The 21,531-nt window shown below is 38.6% G+C and overlaps 1 protein-coding gene across 2 annotated transcripts in view; it reads right to left on the bottom strand.

The window, feature by feature from the left end:
* Window positions 1-7,708: 7,708 nt before the first annotated feature.
* The window catches only part of CTH (cystathionine gamma-lyase), a 29,480-nt gene continuing 15,657 nt past the window's right edge, over window positions 7,709-21,531 (bottom strand). For both annotated transcript variants that reach the window (XM_042997556.1, XM_007089807.3), the window contains 8 exons: window positions 21,390-21,521; window positions 17,367-17,424; window positions 16,833-16,910; window positions 15,146-15,298; window positions 13,928-14,049; window positions 12,463-12,515; window positions 8,748-8,886; window positions 7,709-8,288 (listed from right to left, as the gene is read on the bottom strand). In XM_042997556.1, the coding sequence (XP_042853490.1) occupies window positions 8,262-8,288; window positions 8,748-8,886; window positions 12,463-12,515; window positions 13,928-14,049; window positions 15,146-15,298; window positions 16,833-16,910; window positions 17,367-17,424; window positions 21,390-21,521 (762 nt within the window). In that variant the 3' untranslated portion in view covers window positions 7,709-8,261. The remainder of the gene's footprint in view (window positions 8,289-8,747; window positions 8,887-12,462; window positions 12,516-13,927; window positions 14,050-15,145; window positions 15,299-16,832; window positions 16,911-17,366; window positions 17,425-21,389; window positions 21,522-21,531) is intronic.

Below are 21,531 nucleotides of genomic sequence, written 5' to 3'. Positions count from 1 at the left end.
AGAAAATCAGTAACAAGATAACAAAAGAGAAAGTAGCCTAACCAAAAAAAAAGAGGAAAAGAAGGTTAAATGGATGCCAGGCAGTCACAAGCAAAAGGTAGCCACTCTAACTGCTTAACAAAAATCACTCTTTGCAATTTTGGTTATTCTGTCTTTTACAAAGGCTATTTGATTTTTGAGAGCCAAAACCACAAGAGGATATCTGGCACTAAATAATTTTAAATCTTCCATGCTGTAAACTCATCCAACATAGAAAATTTTTAACAATGAATTTCCTTTCTTGGCACCTTCAAAACAAGAGCAACTTCAGGGATGTCTGGGTGGTTCAGCTGGTTAAGCGTCCAACTTCGGCTCAGGTCATGATCTCAGAGTTTGTGAGTTCAAGCCTCGCATTGGGCTTTGTGCTGACAGCTCAGAACCTGGAGGCTGCTTCAGACTCTGTATCTCCCTCTCTCCCTGCCCCTCCTCTGTGCTCTCTCTCTCTCTGTCTCTCTCTCAATAATATAATAAAACATAAAAAAATTTTAAACAAGAACAACTTCAAACCTTTCCTCAATATTACAGTGAACATTATTGCTATTTGGTGATGATTAAGCTTTTAATCTTGCTTTGTATTTCAAAATACTCTTTTATAATTTGTATTAGCTACCACATATGGGTTAGCCAGATCCTCTGACATTTCTTTCTGCAATATTTAACTAAAAATGAAGAGGAAGAAGGAGGAGGAGGAGGAGGAGGAGGAGGAGGAGGAGGAGAAAGAGGAGGAGAGGGGGAAGGAGAGGGAGAAGAATTCCCCCACACCAGTTGGTTGGAAGCAGCATGTGGCTAAACTAAAGTGAAAAAAAAACCTCTCCGCTTCTCCCTCCAACCAGAATAACCAGTCTGTAACTTAATAACAAAGTGTTGTAAATCTAAACTGCAACAAGAGTTGAACCACAGTTTTTATTTGCCATGACTCCACTATTCAAAACAGTCTATAAAAGAAGTTGAAGGTGTACACACAGAAATTTTACGATGGTTATAACTAAGCCAAGGGATAGCTAACGATGACTGAGGACCTACCACACGTGCTTTACGTTTATTATGTCAGGTGATTCTCATAACAACTCTATGAAGCAAACATTGTTATTATCTCCATTTTACTTATAAGGACAGACAGTGATGCTTCAAGCATTTAAATAAGCTGCTCAAAACAAGGTCAAGTAGCTGGTAAACACATGAGCTGGGGTTTTGAACAGTCTGATTTACACTTTTCATAATGGAAGCCTTTTTTTTTTTTTTTTTAATGTTTAGAGAGTGAGTGTGTGTGCACATGCTAGTGGGAGAAGAGCAGAGAGAGAGGGGGACTGAGAATCTGAAGCTGGCTCTGCTCTGGCAGCAGAGAGCCCAATGTGGGTCTCGAACTTGCAAACTGTGAGATTATGACCTGAGCTGAAGCCAGACGCTTAACCAACTGGGAGCCCCTGGAAGCCTATTTTTTTTTTAATTGCCTTTATGGTGTTGGGGAACAAGAATTTCCTGTCCTTTTCAGGGTCCTTTTAGTTGGGCTAAGAGTCCAATTGACATGAGACAGATAAACAGGAGAAAATAAAATTTAATTTCATTCCTATGGGGAATTTACACAGACATGGACATTCCAAAGACAGTCTGGAAAATATATAAAATTATATATATATATATATATATATATATATGATATATATATCTCATATATATCATATATATATATATCTCATATATATCTCATATATATATATTATATATATAAATATATATATATGTCTTTCTGAACTAAGGAAAAGGGGTAGGAGTCTGGAACTTTAAAGAGAAAACATGCAATTCACAGGAAGATGAAAAGGAGTAAATGTTTGGCAAACAAATATTTCCTGGACCAAAAGGAAACAATGGGGTATAGAGGGTTTTGGTCAAACAGGCCTTACTAGGTTCTTCCTTGTCTAGCACTCCTAGTTTATAGCAAAATGTAGTTATCTATGGTGATAACTCTTTTCCTAGAGCAGGTCCTCTATCTAAATTAAGGGGGGGGGGGTAAAAACCTTTTTCTGAAGCTGCTGAGTTTTGATTGCTTTATTATTTTTATTTATTTTTAATTATTTTCATGTTTATTTATTTTGAGAGAGAGAGAGAGAGAGAGAGAGAGAGAATGAGCAGCAGAGGGGCAAAGAGAGAGGGAGAGAGAGAGAATCCCAAGCAGGTTCCATGCTGTCAGCACAGAGCCCGACTGGGGGCTCAATCTCATGAACCACGAGATCATGACCTGGGCCGAAATCAAGAGCCAGATGCTTAACCAACCAAGCCACCCGGAGGTTCCTGATTGCTTTTGTTTTTTTAAGATTTTTTAAAAAGTTTATGTATTTATTTTGAGAGAGAAAGAGCAAAGGAGGAGAAGAGACAGAGGAGAGAAAGAATCCTGAGCAAGCTTCGCACTGTCTGTGAGCTCAGAGCCCTCCATCAGGCTCCGACCCATGAACGGTGAGATCATGACCTAAGCCAAAATCAAGAGCCGGATGTTTAACCAACTGAGCCACCCAGGCATGTATCCTTGATTGCTTTTTAACTAAAAAATAATCTTCATGCCAAAGTGGCCCATCTGGAGGTGGCCTATCCCTGGCCTCTGTATCTATAACTCCTTAAACTCTATAGAACAAATCCTTTTGCCAAAAGAGGAAAAAAAAAATACTATGGGAAGGAGAAATTTTATCATATTCCAATAATCACATCACAGCCTCAGTAACTTTTTTAGACTAGCTTGGAGGTTGTCAGATATAAATGGACAAGGAATAACTTAACACTTGCAGTGGATACTCTAATATCCAGTGGATATCCTCTACCATACCAGGGCACCCATCCACCATTCTCCAAAGAATTGCCTTGTGCTGGCTGGAGTCACTTCATCAGGGAAGTTACCCAAACCCTCTCCCACCACCACCACCTTCCCTGTCCCCTCTCCATCCCCAGTTCATAACTAATGACTGAATAATACAGGACTGTAAAAGGCCAGTCCTCTTTCCCCATTTCTGTAGGGCATTTATTTCAGAGACCAACCCTTAAGAAGCAGTCCAAGGCTAGACTTTGCTAGACTCTTATTCAAAATAAAATAAACTGTATGAATCAAATACATGTCTGTCTTAGAGAGTTCCCACCCTATTCTCTTCCCCCACCAGAAACTAGGGTTTTCCTTATAATGACTTGATCACATAATAACAACTTTCACAATTTCAAGAGTGGTTTGCTAATCTGTTTAGGAATTCTCTTATGCTGGGCTAAGGAATGGTGTCCTAGAACAATGAAATGAGGTCAGAAGACCAGAGTTCCAGCCCTGGTTCTGCTATGTGATAAGGATCACAAGACCACTCCGAATCTTCCTTTGCTTCTCTGTAGAAAATGGATTATACTTGTACCTTCCAATTTAACAGGGAAGTGTGAGAACAAGTGAGCTAATAAATGAAAACAAAAACCCATGAAACAATCAGGCCTGAGCATTTTTCTAATTGAACAAATTGAGATATAAGGTTTAGTAAAAATAACGAAGTAAGTAATCTCTAATCCCTAGTACTATATACTATATGTGTTCTGTCAGAGGCATTTTACTCAAAAGATGGGGAATGTTTGCAATTTCGACTTCCAGTGGGAACAAATTTATTTATTTATTTTAATTTATATTTTACCATACTTTCTTAAAATTTATTTACTTTGAAAGAGAGACAGTTCGAGTTGGGGAGGGGCAGAGAGACGGAGAGAGAGAAAGAATCCCAAGTAGGCACCACACTGCCAGGGCGGAGCCCAATGCGGGGCTCGAACTCACAAACCTGAGATCATGAGCTGAGCTGAAATCTACTAGAGTCAGACGCTTAACCAACTGAGCCACCCAGGCCCCCCCTTGTGGGAAAAAATTTGAATTGACTCTGTGACCAATAAGTCAAAATTGAATCAAAGGTGAATCTTAAAAAAATAATAATACAGCAATCCTTTTCTCAACTCATCTTTAATTTCTAACCCAAAGCAATTATATTTTTCATTATACTTATTTTTTTTTCTAAGTTCGCATTTGGATCATGAAGCAAATGGAATCAGGGTTTCTTTTATTGTGGAGATGGAAATTCTTTTTTTTTTCTTGTTTATCTTTGGGTAATTCCTAAGAAAATTTCCCTTATTTTGAATAATACTACTTTTGTAGTATTTCTCTCTCTCTCTCTCTTTTTTTTTTTTTTTTTTTTTGCTATTGGCCTGAGGGTTTTCTTATAAAGCATTTATGTTGTTTTTCTAAAGTGCATTACAAGCTTTATTTCCTTTGTCCTAAAATTTTCTTTAGGTCCACCTGAGTAATTCAATGACATTATTTTCATTTTATAAAAATACAGGATATTAGATTCCCGTTTTTGTTAAAATAAATGTATAGTTCCCAAGTGTTTCCTGGCTTCTCTGTGGAATTCCAGTCATTTAAGTCTACTCTTGTTAAAAAGGATGTCTTGATTTTTAAAAAATATTCCAGATTTCATGGTTATTTTTTATTTACTCCTCACATCTCAGAGCTGGTAGTCTTTGGCACAAAATTCCAAAATCATGGACCACCTTACCAACCTTACCTATAATAGAAATCTCTAAAAAACTAAGAAAACCTACAAGAACACTGAGAGGAAGGGTAAGTGCCATTTCTTTTGTTATGTAATAGAAAGCAGCCAGAAGCCAGCTATGAATAAGCTCTCAGGTACAAATATATGACTAAACTGAGTCACAAGCAAAAGAAATGAGCTTGTTATACTCTGTAATATTTTCTCTTAAATGTCATCTAGCTGAATATAATACACATACTGCTGTATGTCTACTTAAGATAGTACCCACTGGCTTTGGTGTAAGATACTAATTTCATTCAGAATTCCAACAGTGAATGTAGTAAACACGAGGGTAGAATGGTATTTTGGATAAAGTACCCTATAAAGCAACTCAGTGAAAACAGTGTTCTGGCAGCCTGACTTCAGCTAACCCAACCAGAAGGTGACTGTCTAAGTATTATTTCCTTCTTACAAGGCCAGATGTATTACGAAGGGGGTGGAAGGTAGAGGGTGCAGTGTTTAAATACTAAGTCACTGCCTCTGTGTAAACTATATTAATGGAGAAAGATATGCTTGCAGACAACCAACAGTTGTAGATAAACCTCATAAACCCTAATAAACATAATGGTGACTTCTCAGGCAGTAAGTAAGGAACAGTGCCTAGGACATGTTTGTGATGGTTAATCATGCATCAACTTGGCTATGCTTATGGTGCCCACTGTTTGGTCAAATACCAGTTTAGATGTTATTGGGAAGATAACTTTTAGATGTGATTAGCATTAAATTAGTAGATTTTGAGTAAAGGAGACCAGTCTCTATGTTGGGGGCCTTCACCCAATCAGTCAAAAGCAAAGCATTTAACATAAAACTAAGCCTCAAGCCTGCAACACAGAAACCCTGTCTGAGACTGCAGATTCTGGACTCAAGACTGCATCAACTCTTAATGAATCTCTAGCTGGACCCACAGATTTCAGACTGGCCAGCCCGAGTAACATTAGCCAATTACTTAAAATTAATCTCTTTCTCTCTCTTTCTTTCTCTGTTCTGTTCCTCTAGAGAACCCTAATACAAGGGTAGTTACTGCTCACAAGAAGCCCTGAGAGACTGAATACACAAATGGACCATGGATAGACCTTATACAAACATGGAACTTTGACCTACAATCTGCAGCAATCTCTGCAGAAAACCAAACCCTTTATCTACAAACAACAAACAACTGAGGAAGCCAGCCAGCTAGAAGTCAGACCTGCTATCCCTAGTGACAATCCAGGAAGCTAAATATTAACTTCTGTAACAATCATCCCCAAATGGCCAGCACTTGATTAGTAAGTGACAAAGTGACAGCTCCCCTAAGTCTGTCTGTTTTCAACTGAAGACCAAACCTAGAAAACCACATATGCACCCCTAACCAATGGCATTGGACATCCCACTTCAAATTAGGTTGCCTGCAGCTTCCCCATGCCAACAGCCCCTAACCACGGCATGCTGAAACCTTCACTTTTTCACACTATAAAGCTTTTCCACTCCTGTCAGCCATAATTTTTCAGCTTTTTTTTTTTTTTAACATTTCTGATGGTGGTTTAATGTTTTCCATTTAAAAGTCTTCTGAGTTTTAAAAAAATTTTTTTAATTATTCATTTTTGAGAGAGAGACTGAGTGTGATTGGGTAGGGGCAGAGAGAGACACACAGAATCTGAAACAGGCTCCAGGTTCTGAGCTGTCAGCACAGGGCCCGATGCAGGGCTCGAACTCATGAACCACCAGATCATGACCTGAGCCAAAGTCAGATGCTTAACCGAATGAGCCACCCAGGTGCCCCTGCTTTTTTAAAAATATATTTTAAAAAGAGTAAGTAAGTGGGGGACAGGGGCAGGAGAGAGAGAATCTCAAGCAGACTCCATGCTCAGTGCAGAACCCAACCCCACGACCCTGGGATTACAACTTGAGCCGAAATAGAGTCAGATGCTCAACCGACTGAGTCACCCAGGGGGCCCTTCTGACAGTTTTAAATATGGAAATCTTAGTTTCTCATCCACATCAACAGATACTAAATTTTCTACAATTCTTTTTGTTAAGTAAGCGTCATGCCTAGCACAGAGCCCAACATGGGGTTTAAACCCACAACCCTTAGATCAAGACCTGAGCTGAGACCAAGGGTTGGATACACACTTAACCGACAGAGCGATCCAGGCATCTCTAAAATTCTACAATTCTTTTTTTTTTTAAGTTTATTTATTTATTTTGAAAGAGGGAGGCTAAGAGAGAGAGAGAGAGAACATGAACAGGGGAGAGGCAGAGAGAGAGGGAAAGAAAGAAAATCCCAAGCTCCGTGCTGGCAGGGCAGTGCCCAGTGAGGGGCTTGAACTCATAAACTGTGAGATCATGATCTAAGCCGAAATCAAGTCAGATGCTTAACCGACTGCGCCACCCAGGTACCCCTTAAATTTCTACAATTCTTTATGCTCTGCTTGCCTTTGAGTCTCTGTCAAAACACAGGTGACAGTACCTGACTCCCTTGTAAGCTTAGTATAAATAGTCCTTGCTTTTCTGATTTGGTTGGTTGTTGTGATTTCCACAGCCCTAAGGTACTAAGATAGGACCTGCCTCAAAATGCTGCTGCCTACAGAGTCAGAATTTCCAGACTCTTATCATGTAATTCAGAATATGCACAATATATAATATGTATTCTTGTGTATTCGCTGCCTACCTGGCATTATTAATCAAGTTCAACGATAGGCTTTTTTAAGGTGAAACAAATGACAAGGGCAGACAAATGACTAAAAGCCTTTAATATAAAAGCAATTTAAAACATCTAATTATTTGATTTATGGCTTCTTGACAATAACTTGCTGACAACGCACTTAATTCTAGAAGATTCTTTTTTAAGCATTTCTTTAGACTCAGTAAATTTACGATTACAGATAAAAATATAAATAGTATGTCTCTCTATAAAAGTGGCTTTTGACCTCCCCTGCTAGAATCTATAATGAATCTGCAAACACTAAGATTTGGACATGACAGTTACACAACTGAATTTACAAAAATTACTGTAAGTGGCTGAGACCTTTAATGCTGAGGATTAAAAGGGCCCAGGAATCCAAGTTAATGCCACATAATATAGGAATATCACAATAGGATGCATTTGATAATTAGATTTATTTATTTTTTTAAATAGTAAGTACAACGTTAAATCAGCAGAATTTCACAGTAGGCTTCTCAAGTATTTGATTTTTGGCGTGTGGTAATTAAGTGTAAACCATTGCTTTAAGTGCTGTTTTCAACAATATGCAAAAATCACACTTGATTTAAGAACATTCATTTAATAATTTAAATTCTTCAGAAAAACATCAAAAATGAATTATCACTATATTGTAAACATGATCAATATAAACCTTAAGCTATGACAAAAAGATCACAATCCCAAAAAGCAGCACAAATCTCACCTCCTTCAGAGGGAAATGCATACCAAAATTATCAAAAAGAGAATAACAGAATTGACCTGTCAATTACAACAAGAGAAAGAGGAAACTGTTTTTAACAAGGATGATCCCTGTAAGGTTACAGCTGTGAAAGGTAATGAGGTGCCTTAAAATTTTCACTTGAAAATCCTGCAAAGGCTCTTTAATTGTCCATTTGATTACGCAGAGTTGACCTTCTCAGGAAGCAACTTCTACTAGCAGTCCTGGAATGCTAGTTATGACCTGCGTTTGGAGGGTGCTGTATTAAAAGTGCACAAGAAAAATGTTATTAGACCCACAGGCAGAGACTTCACTTCTTCTAAGGACTCTTTTCTGAATACTACCATTTTTTTTTTTTTTTAATGTTTATTTTATTTTTGAGAGAGAGAAAGACAGAGCACTAGTGGGGAAGAGACCGAGAGATAGGGAGACACAGAATCCAAAGCAGGCTCCAGGCTCTGAGCTGTCAGTACAGAACCTGATGCGGGACTGGAACCTGTGAACCACGAGATCATGACCTGAGCCAAAGTCGATCGCCTAACCAACTGAGCCACCCAGGAGCTCTGAATACCAGCATTTTTAAAATCTGCCCTTCTACTGAGTTCCCTGTCTATTGTAGGAAGAGAAGAAACCTTTAGAGTTTACAGTGAGGCCACTGTAGAAAACAGTGACCACCCCCTCCAAGATGAGGCACACAAACACCCCAAAATAAACTTACTGCTGCCTTCAAAGCTTGATCTAGATCTTCAAGTATGTCTTTTTTATCCTCTAAGCCCACAGAGAGGCGAATCAGTGTGTCACTAATTCCAAGGGCATCTCTGTCGCTCTTAGGCACTGATGCATGGGTCATGATTGCCCTAAAAGAAAGAATAAGTAAATTTTAGATCATTATATTGTATCTTATTAACAAATTACAATTATCTTCCACTTTTTTCTACTCTAGATGCCAAATTCTTCATATGTCTATAATTTTTCACAGGCAAAAAAAAAATTCGTGAAAATTATCTTTTCTAGTCATTAAGTGAAAACGAAGATCTTTTATTGTTTTTACACCATCAGTGTTCTCAATCCAGACACTGAAGGTGCCAATCAAGCACTCCCATGCAGGAGGGAAAAACAGCCTCCAGTGTTTGCATTTTAACACCTGACTGAATGAGGCTTTGGCCAAGTCATAAATCCCATGACCAAGCAGCTAGACTTATGGAGGGTCCACTGGACTGAGAGCCAGCCAGAATTAATTCCCTCTGAATCAATGGATTAATCCAGAATGACACCTTATGAGGCTGATCAGGGAAAGTCAACCCAGGAACACCAGCAGTGGCCAGCAGTGAGCATTAGGAATTCCAGCACATATCCTATGAATGTAGAGGCTTGGAAAGATTTTCAAAACTACCTAGCAACCCATCGTCATCAACAAGTGTAAAGGTAAAGCACCTACCTAAAGGTCAGGCACTATAATAAGAATTGGGAAACCAAAAAAGGAGATATTTTCTCCACTCTAGATAACAAAGCAGAAACTAAAGATGATGACAATTCATGGAACAGAACAGTCTGCAGCAAATGCCAAACAAGTATGGACAGTAAGGATTACCAGAATTCAGAGGAGGGAGAAACCTGTGGGCGGAGGCATCATGGAGGAGATTGTAGCCTTGCTGAGCCCTACATACATACACTGTCACCAATACTCATCCTTTCCCTGCAAAAAAATGCCTCTACCCGCAAAATCAATGCCTTAGTTGCTTTGTCCTGTCTCACTTCAGATCCATGGATAGAAAATCTCAGACGCGGTCAACGTAAATGAGTATCTTCTTTTATCACTCTACTGAAGGTCTACATGCAAACACCCTTCTTAAAATGTTGACTTTTCAGGCTTTTAATTCCTTAAAAGAGAGTATACACAAAAAAATAAGAACTTAGGCCTCTGAGACCAACAGACCTATGCATGAATCAGTCCCTCCACACACTGGCTGAGTGGGCTTGTAAAAGTTACTTGTCCTCAGCATCGATGTCCTTATCTAAAATAATAATAGCTATCACTTATTATATGCTTGCCACAAGGCAGGTACTCTATGAGGTCATTTGTGTGCATTAACTCATTTTTAAAAAATGAATACACATTGGATATTTCAAAGTTTGGCACAGTCATTAATAGAAGAAACACATATAAAGCATTTACAAGTGTAAATGTACAAGTATGGAGTGCATTAGATGCCTAATAAAAAATAGTAATTCCTGGTAATAGGTGACATTTACAGGGCACCTGCTATGAATCAAGGCATTGGGTTTGGGATATTTTTTTCCCCATATTTCCATAACAACCCTAAGAGCTGAGTACAGTGCTATCTACATTTCACAACTCAGGACAGGAGAGATTAAGAGAGCATCGGTAACTTTTCTGAGGCCATGGAGTGAATTTGTGTTGTCAGGCTGGCAGACCAAGGCTGTGCACATTGGCTTCGCTTCCTCCCTCCCTTTTTGCAATGCTGTAGTCATTGCAGTGATTGGGAGTCACAGAAGGAGGGGGATAGAACAGACAAGCCCTGACCTAAATTCACTCGTCCACTGGCAGGCATTGAGGTTATGGCGTAGCTGGAATATCTGAGGGCCAAGCAACTTTAAACCAAATCCCCAAATAAATCAAGAGGGCTCTATTTTTAAGAGAGACCTAAAGTAATACACATTTCTTTACTATGAAAAATAACCCAATTTCATATGCGGAGTGTGCCCTCTTGTGCATCCAGACTTACTAGCAGGCATCTTCTTGAAGATTCACAAAAACCTATTTTTGTTATCTTAATTATTTGAACAATTATTTGGGCATCATAGATTTTTTTTTTTAACTTTCTGTGAAACTTCCTGACTCTTCCCAGAAACTGTAAACTACCTACTGTGAGAGGGCAGGGCAGCAAATGTGCCTAAATTTTGGCAATCCCTGACACTCCTCAACACAGTGCTTCCAGAACACTGTTATTCCAGAAATGTTTATGAAAATTGAAACACAGAAACATACCAGGGACATTTAGTACACTTGATAACTATTAGGTAATGATGGTGAATTACCACTGCAATAATTACAATCTGTGGGCAGAGTGACACATAATAAAATCAGGACACAGCTCAGGAAGGCTAGGAGGGACAGGTAATCAATAAATGGCAATTATTATTTTAATTATCAATCACATTTTATGGATGAAAAACACTGAAAGCTTAGAGGTGAAGTAATTGGTGGGGCAAGTCTCAAACCCAGATCCAGGCTGCTTTTACCTCCTCTCACTGTTTCCATGGGAAGTTTCAAGAGTGAAGTTGCTAACATTTTCCCATGTTAGGAGTAATCAGCAAAACTTGCTGAATCTTTATTTCCTTGTCTATAAAATAAGTTGTTGGACTGATGGATCTCAGGCTGCACATTCTAACATCCTCTAGTGCTTTGATAAAATTAAGATGAATTGACTGGATCAAGAACACCAAGTTAAATTTGGGGCTATCTTGCAAATAACAGGAAGTCATTCAGGGTGTACCCAGAGGAACAGAAAATAACAGTATCTAGTAGGGCCCTCCTCTGACCATCGAGGGCATGGAGGTACTTTATCAGAGACACAGTCCCCATTTCAATATTTCAAGGAGATTTGAAATCTGCCCTTTTTTTTTAAATATATTCTTTTTTTTTAAGTTTATTTATTTTGAGAGAGAGAGAGGGAGAGAGTGAGGGGCAGAAGGAGAGGGAGAGAGAATCCCAAGCGGGTTCTGTACTGTCAGTGCAGAGTCTGACATGGGGCTTGATCCCATGAACCATGAGATCATGATCCCAGCTGAAAACAAGAGTCAGATGCTTAACTGACTGAGCCACCCAGGCGCCCCTGAAATCAGCCCTTCCAATACAAAGTCTCCAACCTCCCTTCTAGAGTGGAGTGGGATAGAACAGTCAGAGCTCAGAGGTCCTAAGATACAAGTCCCCTGGAATCGCCTTCAGGCTGAAGGGGGAAGGAAGCAACATTGGGCGCGGGCGGGGATACATATAGCTCACTGAGATTTTATCAGGGTCTCCATTCTATTGGGTTAAGAGTCCATTCTGATTAGATACCAAGATGCTGTTCTTATTGTTCAGTATCTTTTTAAAAAAAAATTTTTTTACTGTTTCTTTATTTTTGAGAAAGAGCACGCACACAAGCAGCAGAGAGGAAGAGAGGGAGACATAGAATCCAAAGCAAGCTGCAGGATCTGAGCTGTCAGCACAGAGACCGACATGGGGCTCGAACCCACGAACTATGACATCATGACCTGAGCTGAAGTTGGATGCTTAATTAACTGAGCCACCCAGGCACCCTTATTGTTCAATATGGTGAATTATTCCTGATTTTACCACACTCTTTTTCTAAACAATTGTTAAAGCTGACATCAAAGTTAAAACACGGAGAAAACAGAAATATACTCACGGAAGCTCAGCAAGACTTTCGTATCCTCCCAAGCTCTCAGCCAGAGTAAATAACTATGGCAAAGAAAACATTCGTTTAGATCTTTCACTAAAATAAAAATACAAAACTAAATGTTTTTAATAGAATGGCCCTGGACAGACGGTGAAAAATGGGGATTATGAAGAAAACACCAGTCGGGCAAGAAACCCAGAGAAAAAAATGAAAATAAAATCCGTGACACTGATTTCACCCATTAGACATATTATGTTCAAACTTAGAAAACATTAGAAGTTGAGGAAAGTGAATCTCCCATACCTTCCTAATTTGGTCCTATACGTAAGTATTAACATGAGCCCTAAAACCTCAGAATTATTGCATTTGAGACCTAGTTCTGTGGTTACTCTTAAATAAAACCTCTATATGTCTACCAAGTTACATACATTTACTTGTTAGTATGTATCACTTACTAAATTAATAATACATCCATTTAACTGCCTCCTGGAGTAGACGGGAAAAAAACCTGTTTTTGTATTTAGTGTTATAGTGTCATAGAATTTTACAAATATTTTAAAATTACTCTCATAACCGTATTTAATTAAATATATGCTATCTTTCTGCTTTTAGTACAACTGTTAGTTACCAGTAGGCTTTGACTAATCTGGCAGCAGCCTATTCATTGACTTGCAGTATTTAAAACTCAGTCTGCTGCATGAGCTCTGTAAGCCCAGTGTATGTAGTTACATAGACCTCTCTCCCAGGGCCCCTGAGAGCCCCCTGCTACCATGAAAATTAGACAAAGGCCTCCCTTCCTTCACCACAGGCAGACGCAGCCGGGAGGCACAGGGTTTAGAAAGCCCTTCGTAGGCTGGATTTCAGAATAGCCTTTGTGCAGTGCCCTGACAGCACATTAATTGGAAGTTTCATGTACTATTTCACTTGAAAGTGAATTTTTAGAAGTGAATTTTTAAAATAAATTTGAAAAACCAATGCATCAGAACATTCTGTCACTCTCGAGTTCATGGCTATGACTCGAGAGTTAAGTAAATAAACATATTCAGATGTCTGCTACTGAGCCAAAGTCATTTTCCAACCCAATGCATTTCATGATAAGGAGGTTTGTGGGTGTGACTTGCAGGTACAAAAACATTAATCCGAGTTGGGTGGAAATGACAGATAATGAACTGCTGTAATTTATCTCTATGACTTATTTACTTTTAAATGTTTATTTATTTTGAGAGAATGAGAGAGCATGCATGTGCAAGCAGGGGAGGAGTAGAGAGAGAGAGACAGAGAGAGAGAGAGAGAGAGAGAGACAGAGAGAATCCCAAGCAGGCTCCACACCGCCAGTGCAAAGCCCAATGCGGGGCTCGATACCACTAACCATAAGATCATGACCTGAGCCAAAATCAAGAGTCAGACACTCAACCAACTGAGCCACCCAGGAGCCCCTACCTCTATGATTTAAATACCTCTTTTGAAAGTTTACCTTTAGGTTCTTGAGAAAAGTCTCAGCATGTTGAAGAGTGCCCTTAATATAAAAGGTGATCATCCCTGGACAGCCTGTGCACTGACGCTTTGCCAGCTCATGCTGGGGATGAGAGGGCAGTCCTATAATCATGAGGCATAATAAGTCTTATTTATAGTCAAACATGTAATTTCAGAACAAAAAAAAAAATCACTGTTTGCCAAAGCAAACTGCAAATAAGCCTAATAATAATGAGCTTTATGCCATGGTCACATCTGACGACCTGTTCTGGCCCCTGTCTCTATGTCTCTGGCTTCATTTTGACCTATCTTTTCTACCCTCTCCATGCTGGAGCTACATTGGCCTTCTTTACACTGATTACCCCAGCCACTCTGTTACTTATCATTCTTTAATTTCTCGCTTAATATCTGTCTTATCCACCAGACTAGCTCCGTGTGGAAAAATCCATTTCTTTTGTTAATAATTGGATCCCAGTTCCTAGTACAAAGCTTGGCCCGTAGTTGGCAATTGATAAGCATTCACTGAATGAATCTGAATGCCTGTTCATGCCCTTCTAACAAGTGCTACCCATTCTTCAAGACACAGCCCAAAACTTTTCTCCCTCCTTCCATTTAAAATATACACCAGTCAACAGCTCTTTACCTAGGGTACATATGTAGTTCTGTCTTGGCTTACCTTAGCTCCTTGAGGGCAGGGATCAGGCTTAATTCTCCTGTCCACCCAGACTATATGGCAAATACCTCAAAGGGTTTAAAATAACTATTTACTTAAGACCACCACAATTTAAATAAAATAAATTCAAAGAGTAATACAGAAGTCTGCTAACTCCACATGAGCATTCTAGATATTGCCTGAGGTGAAAAAATTCAAAAAGCAAGAGAGCTTTGGGGGAATTTTGGTACGTAAGTATCAAGTCTGAATTTGACGAATATCAAGTCCCAACCTAAATCAGATAAAAGTTAGAGCTAATGCAAAATAGTTGACTGACAAGACTATAAGCAAATCAACTGGAAAGAAAAATGGTGTAATCTTGGAATAAACACAAACTTCCAAGCTAAAGGCCATCACAGGAACATCTAACACATAAAATCAATTTCCTAACATCCAAGCAGCCACTAGACTATATGCAACACAAGGCCACAGATCAGGTCTATCTTCTTCGCCACCAGACCCACCACAGAGCCTGCCCATGAAACCCTAGGAGTCTCATTAACGTACCAGGATAAATAACCTTTTCTACCCTAGGATTAGATTCCAGAAACCGAGCAACTGCCATCCCATTTTCGAAATGCTTCTCCATTCGGACCTGTAGAGTCTTCAGACCTCGATTGCAGAGGTAACAGTCAACAGGAGATGGAACTGCTCCAAGAGCTGGAAAATGAACATATTCTGGGTTAGTCTGAAAGGTGGGAGGGACCCAGAAGATTCTCTCACTCTTTTTCATCATTGTGACTCTCAGAAGCCAGCTACAAAGGCCAATGTTTGACTTCTCGGGGGGGAATTAATACATCCAATCAGAAGCATGAGAATGAAGTATAAATTATGCTTAAAGAGGAGCGCCAGGGTGGCTCTATTGGTTAAGTGTCCAACATCGGCTCAGATCACGATCTCACCATTTGTGAGCTCAAGCCCCGTGTCAGGCTCTGTGCTGACAGCTCTGAGCCTGGAGCCTGCTTTGGATTCTGTGTCTCCCTGTCTCTCTGCCCCTCCCCTGCTCATGCTCTTTCTTTCAAAAAAAAAATAAACATTAAAAAAAAAATTATGCTCAAAGAAATGGGCTTTTTAAATTTTTTTTTAACATTTATTCACTTTTGAGAGTTGGAGAGAGACAGAGCATGAGTGGGGGAGAGGCAGAGAGAAAGGAAGACACAGAATCTGAAGCAGGCTCCAGGCTCTGAGCTATGAGCACAGAGCCCGACATGGGACTTGAACTCACAGACTGTGAGATCATGACCAGAGCTGAAGTTGGATGTTTAGCTGACTGAGCCACCCAGGTGGCCCAGAAACAGGCTTTAAAATGAGAGGGGAAATGAATATCCTGCAAACTACACATGAATACAATATGAACTTTTCAAATATGAAGTAAATAATCCTATGGTTTTGATTAAATGACACAGTGCACATAGTTTAACCTCACATTTCTTTGAAAAAGTAGAGAAAAATAGCAGTTCAGCTCCTATTGTTACTGAATGTTCTTCTAGCATTCTATTTAGCTTTTGTCTGAAGCAGCCGAGGAGTTAATATGCCTCCAGGGTACATACCTCGCCTCTACTTTATATAAATGAAAGGAATTTATCAAGCAGTAAGTTTTGCTTTTCCTCCTTGGTGCTTCCTTGTTTTACTTTAATACTTACTTCCTAGGGAGGCATTTTTATTCCTAATTATGTTTCTCTCTTATCTGTCAAATTGCAATGGTTAACGAAGTGTCCTCAAATAAACCCTTACCTATACTTGAGATAACTAAACTATCTAAACAGGACATGGTGTTTAGACATCTGTTGAAAATATATAAGTTCACATATAAATTCACCATTCTAGATATAAAAGGTATAGTATAAGAAAGCCATTATTCCAAAGGTTTTATTTAAAAACAAATCTAGTAAGTTTGAAAATGAAAAATTCATGTGGGCTTTACCCAATTACAGTCAAAATTAACATGGATTTGAAAAATAACAAAATTGATCCCTTGAGTCATGTTATAAAGTCCTGCTATGATCTCTCTAACTATATTTTTATATCCCAATTTTTCTACTTTCCTTTAAAACTCAGAATCTTTCTCCCCCACATCTCATTTCTTCCTAATTTAGTAGAAAGCTATCACTTCTCAACATTTAGTGGAAATACAAATTATCAAATGTAGTCCCTCTGAGGGGTTAAGGGGAATTCTGGACTTTTCAGTACTTACAATTTTGTAAGAAGCGGAGCCTATCATGGAGGCTCTCAGAATTAAGAGACACTAAGCCCATTACAACATCACTGTGGCCTAAAACAAAACAAAAACCTTTAAGTTAAAAACAATGCACGTCTATTCTTCATTCTGGAATTTCTAAAATATGACTTTCACTTGAAAAAACTCTTTTGGAAAATGATAGAATAAGTTTAAATAAACTGTATTCAATTTGATAGTACCAAAAGCTATACCTATAATAATAAAATAAAAATCACATAAAAATTAAATGTTTCTTTTTAAGCTGTCAGTAGGATAAAAATGTAACTTTTTTTAGTAAATTTCAATCCTCTGTTTGTAAGTCATGAGCATAGTTTTGTCTGCTATAAAATGGAATCCCATATTTAACCAAAGTATAATTTTTTACTTTCTACATGAGTCACAGAGAAAACCAGAATAATAGAAGAAAAAAATATCAAAATATCAAACCCTATGGTATTATCATGTATCCATGGAAAGGAACACTCAAAGTGTAGACTATGTATGTCTTACCATTCATGTATTTTGTTGCTGAATACATACAAATATCAGCTCCCAGAGCCAAAGGCCGCTGAAAGGAACAAAAGATTTTCATTTTCAATGGTAAAGCACTTGAAAATATGCTTCATTACATGCTTATTTGCTATTGTAAATTTCATTCCTAGTCTAACTTTTCAAAAACACATGCGTCTTAAAATTTTCCAGGATCTCTGATGCTATCTTTTCCCTTTCTCCCTCCCACCAAATAAAAATACAAAGTATTGGACCCAGTATTCAATCCAAAAAGCACAAATTTTCTGGAAATAGCAGATAAACTCAGGTCAACTGGTCTCCTGAACTTGTTTCTTTAGAGCAGTTGCTAGCTGGCCCTAAGTGTATTACTAAATTTACAATGCAGAGATGCTGGCATTTTATGACTCAGTAAACACAAAAGTAGTTGACATAAACATTCAGCAACTGTTTCATCAAGTGAGTATAAAACTAATATGCTTAGATCTTTGATCATTAAAACCTTATAATGTATGCTGTAATTATTCACTTGATGTGCCATGATCTTGACTCTTACTCTTTTATTGTACCAGTTGTGCCAAGTGTAAAGTCACTTAGTAAGAAAGTTGTTTGGATTGTTTTCCCTCACCCAACTTTCCTGCAAATCAATCCTTTAGTCTTAAAATGTCTTTGTTTATAGTGAGAGTTAAAGTAATAATCAACTTATTCACTAAACAATATATTATCAGCATCTTTCCATTTATACATTCTCTCTTTTTTTTTTTTAAAGTAAGCTCTATGCCCACTGTGGGCCTTGAGCTCACAACCCTGACATCAAGAGTCACATGCTCTACTGACTCAGCCAGCCAGAAGCCTATTCACATTTACATTTTCTGTAAAAGAAAGTGTGGGCGTGTGTGGGCATGTATGTGCGTGTGTGTGTGTGTGTGTGTGTGTGTGTGTGTGTGTATTAATTAACCTCACCAGTTGTTTAGTCTTTGGAAGGTGTTACTATAACGGGGCTATAGGGCTTTTTCATTTGAGGTATTTCAAAAACAGGATATTTTAAATCTGGTATTACTCAAAGCACTCTCTACATAGGTGTTTGCTCATCTTCAAAGTGATGGAGTCAAACTAGATGAGGGTCTCTTCCAATGCTAACATTCTGTAAACTCTGGTCAAAAGAAAAGGAAAAATGAAGACCAATAACTAACACCTGTTGAGCTTAATATGTGCTAAGAACCATGTTAATACTTTACCTATCCCAGGGAAGCACAGTACAAAATATTTTACCCGGCTCAATAAAATCAGTACCTTAAGATTCTAATTGTACAGATGAGGAAAAAGGACTAAGAAAAACAAAATAGATCACTCAGATTAAAAAGCTGGGAGAGCTGGCACTCACACCCCGACTACATGAATCTAGAGGTTCTATCCTGAAACACTGAAACTTTATGCTGGTATGTCCATTTTGCCTTTTGTGACATTTATAGAAGATCCAGAAGACAAAAAGTAGGGAAGAAGGAGAATGTATCCAGTTTTCAGGAAGGTAAAATAATGAGAGGACCTCTTCAGAAGATGTGATTTATGGAATTAATACATGCAGTTCTTTATGGACAACAATGATTCTGATTAACTCAACTGGAATGAATCCAGGTTGAAATGGAGCAAACTGCAGTCCCTGGCATGAGGAAATGTGATGTGGGCTTCAGAAAGGTACAAAGACTGGACCTATTTTAGTGACAGTAATAGTGAAAAAAAGGGCCAGGCGTGATGAGTAATCTGGGCAGGCCCAGGCTAAAACAATTCATGTAGTCTCCATGGGAATATACAGGACTTAATGTGACTCAGCTAGAGCAATGCTATGCTGTGTTAACTGGCCTAGTGTAAGTAGTATATGGGGTAAGAAGTTGGGATAAAGAATCCAAGAGTGAAAATCCCCTGGGACAAATAGAGAACTCCAGGAGCTTTTCACTTGGAAACAGACTGTTTTACCTGATACAAGAAGAAGCTAAAGATATATCGTGAGCCAAATGTAGGTGGCCCATGAAGCTATCCAATCAATGTAGCCAGGAAACATGTTTGAGGAAAAGAAAAGAAAATATGGTAGTGCCTTCTCACTAAAACAGAAGAAGGTGAAGAACAGGTTTATATAAACTCCCAGGAAATCGGCCAGTCACATGAAGACAGCAGCCTGCGCCAACTTCAGGGACCCAGAAAAAAAGGGGGCAAGTATAAACAATTGGCTATAAACATCTGCCTAATTTAAGAGTAGCAGAAAATGAGCTGGGCTTTCAGAAACTCTGCAGGAAGTGCTTTGAGAATGAGCATAAGGTACAAGCAGGAAGGAAAGAGCAAGGAGAAGGTAAGCTCCTAATAAGGAAAGGAAACAGATTGGGCTACTCCAAGGAAAGAGAGAGAACATGTGGGAAAAGGGCAGACAACTAGTCAATTATAAGGAAATCCCTAGATGATCTACCAAAAGGAGCAAAACAGAAAGAAGAATATGGAAAAAAGTAGGAAGAAAAAGAAAAGGAATGGAGGGTGAATGGGAGGGCTTGAGGGGGGTGGGTTAGGAAAAGAGATAGCTTAAAAGGAGCACTGCTAGGGTGCCTGGCTGGCTCAGTCAGTTAAGTGTCTAACTCTTGATTTTGGCTCAGGTCATGATCTCATAGTTCATGAGATTAAACCCTAAGTCAGGCTCAGTGCTGGGTGTAGGCCCTCCTTGGGGTTCTCTCTCTCTCTCTCTCTCTCTCTCTCTCTCTGCCCCTCACTTGCTCATGTGTGTACATACACACACTCTCCTTCTCTCCAAAAAAAAAAAAAAAATTAATTTAAAAAAATAAAGAAATTCATAATATAAATAAGGTAAAGCTATAAAGAGCTGGACACTGAGGCACTGAAAGAAGAGAAACTAGAAAGGAGGAAAGTGGAGAAATAACATGTGTGACATACACTGAGATGTCGTGGAGTATAGCCTGTGTTTTCAATTTATTTGGAAGGTTAGCCAGGTTTAATTATATAATGCATTTTATATATATATATATACGTATATATATATATATATATATATACGTATATATATATATATAATATAGTACATTTAAATATACATTAAATTATATAGCTTAAGATTTAATTATATATTTTAATAATAAAAAATAAACACATAATACATACATTAAATATATAACATATCTGTTTTTCAGTCACACCATATATATAAAAAATAATATAACTGACTTGCCAGCACATAAACATTGAAGTCCCTACTATTTATAAAGCACTGACAGATAAAATCACATAAGGTCAGCTCTTCAGAGTCTACACATCCTAAGAGAACTTAAAAGCTTTTTTTTTTTTTTAATTTTTTTTTAATGTTTATTTATTTTTGAGACAGAGAGAGACAGAGCATGAACAGGGGAGGGGCAGAGAGAGAGGGAGACACAGAATCTGAAGCAGGCTCCAGGCTCTGAGCTGTCAGCACAGAGCCCGACGCGGGGCTCAAACTAACGGACTGTGAGATCATGACCTGAGCCGAAGTCGGACGCTTAACCGACTGAGCCACCCAGGCACCCCGAGAACTTAAAAGCTTTAATTAAGACATTTAAAACACACAAAGTCCCATACCACATATTAACCTCGGGTTCAAAAGATATTAACTAATGGCAGAAGGGTCCCATTAAAAAAAAATTTTTTTTAATCTTCATTTTTGAGAGAGAGACAGAGTGTGAGCAGGGGAGGAGCAGAGAGAGGGAGACACAGAATCCGAAGTAGGCTCCAGGCTCTGAGCTGTCAGCACAGACCCCGACACGGGGCTCAAACTCACGAACCATGAGATCATGACCTGGGACGAAGTCGGACGCTCAACCGACTGAGCCACCCAGGCGCCCCTAGAAGGGTCCAATTTTAATTTTTTGTGTAATCAAGAACTATGATTATATTCCATGAGTTTGATAACGATTTTAATGTAAGCAAGTCTTTCCTTTCCTAGTTACAGGTATCTGTGTGGTCTACTAATAATGCCAAAAAGTTATTTTCATTTACCTGGAAATACGCCGACATGAAAGTGTTATCCACGACCAAAATTATGTCGCCGTGTTTATGGACAGTATGTGCACAGGCTTCAATGTCAATCATCTTCAAGTTAGGGTTTGTGGGGGTTTCAATCCAAACAAGCTAAAACAAT

Source organism: Panthera tigris, chromosome C1 (genome assembly GCF_018350195.1).
Source record: "Panthera tigris isolate Pti1 chromosome C1, P.tigris_Pti1_mat1.1, whole genome shotgun sequence".
Taxonomy (NCBI): domain Eukaryota; kingdom Metazoa; phylum Chordata; class Mammalia; order Carnivora; family Felidae; genus Panthera; species Panthera tigris.
Note: the sequence above shows the minus strand (reverse complement) of the source record. Positions and strands in the feature narration are given on the sequence as shown.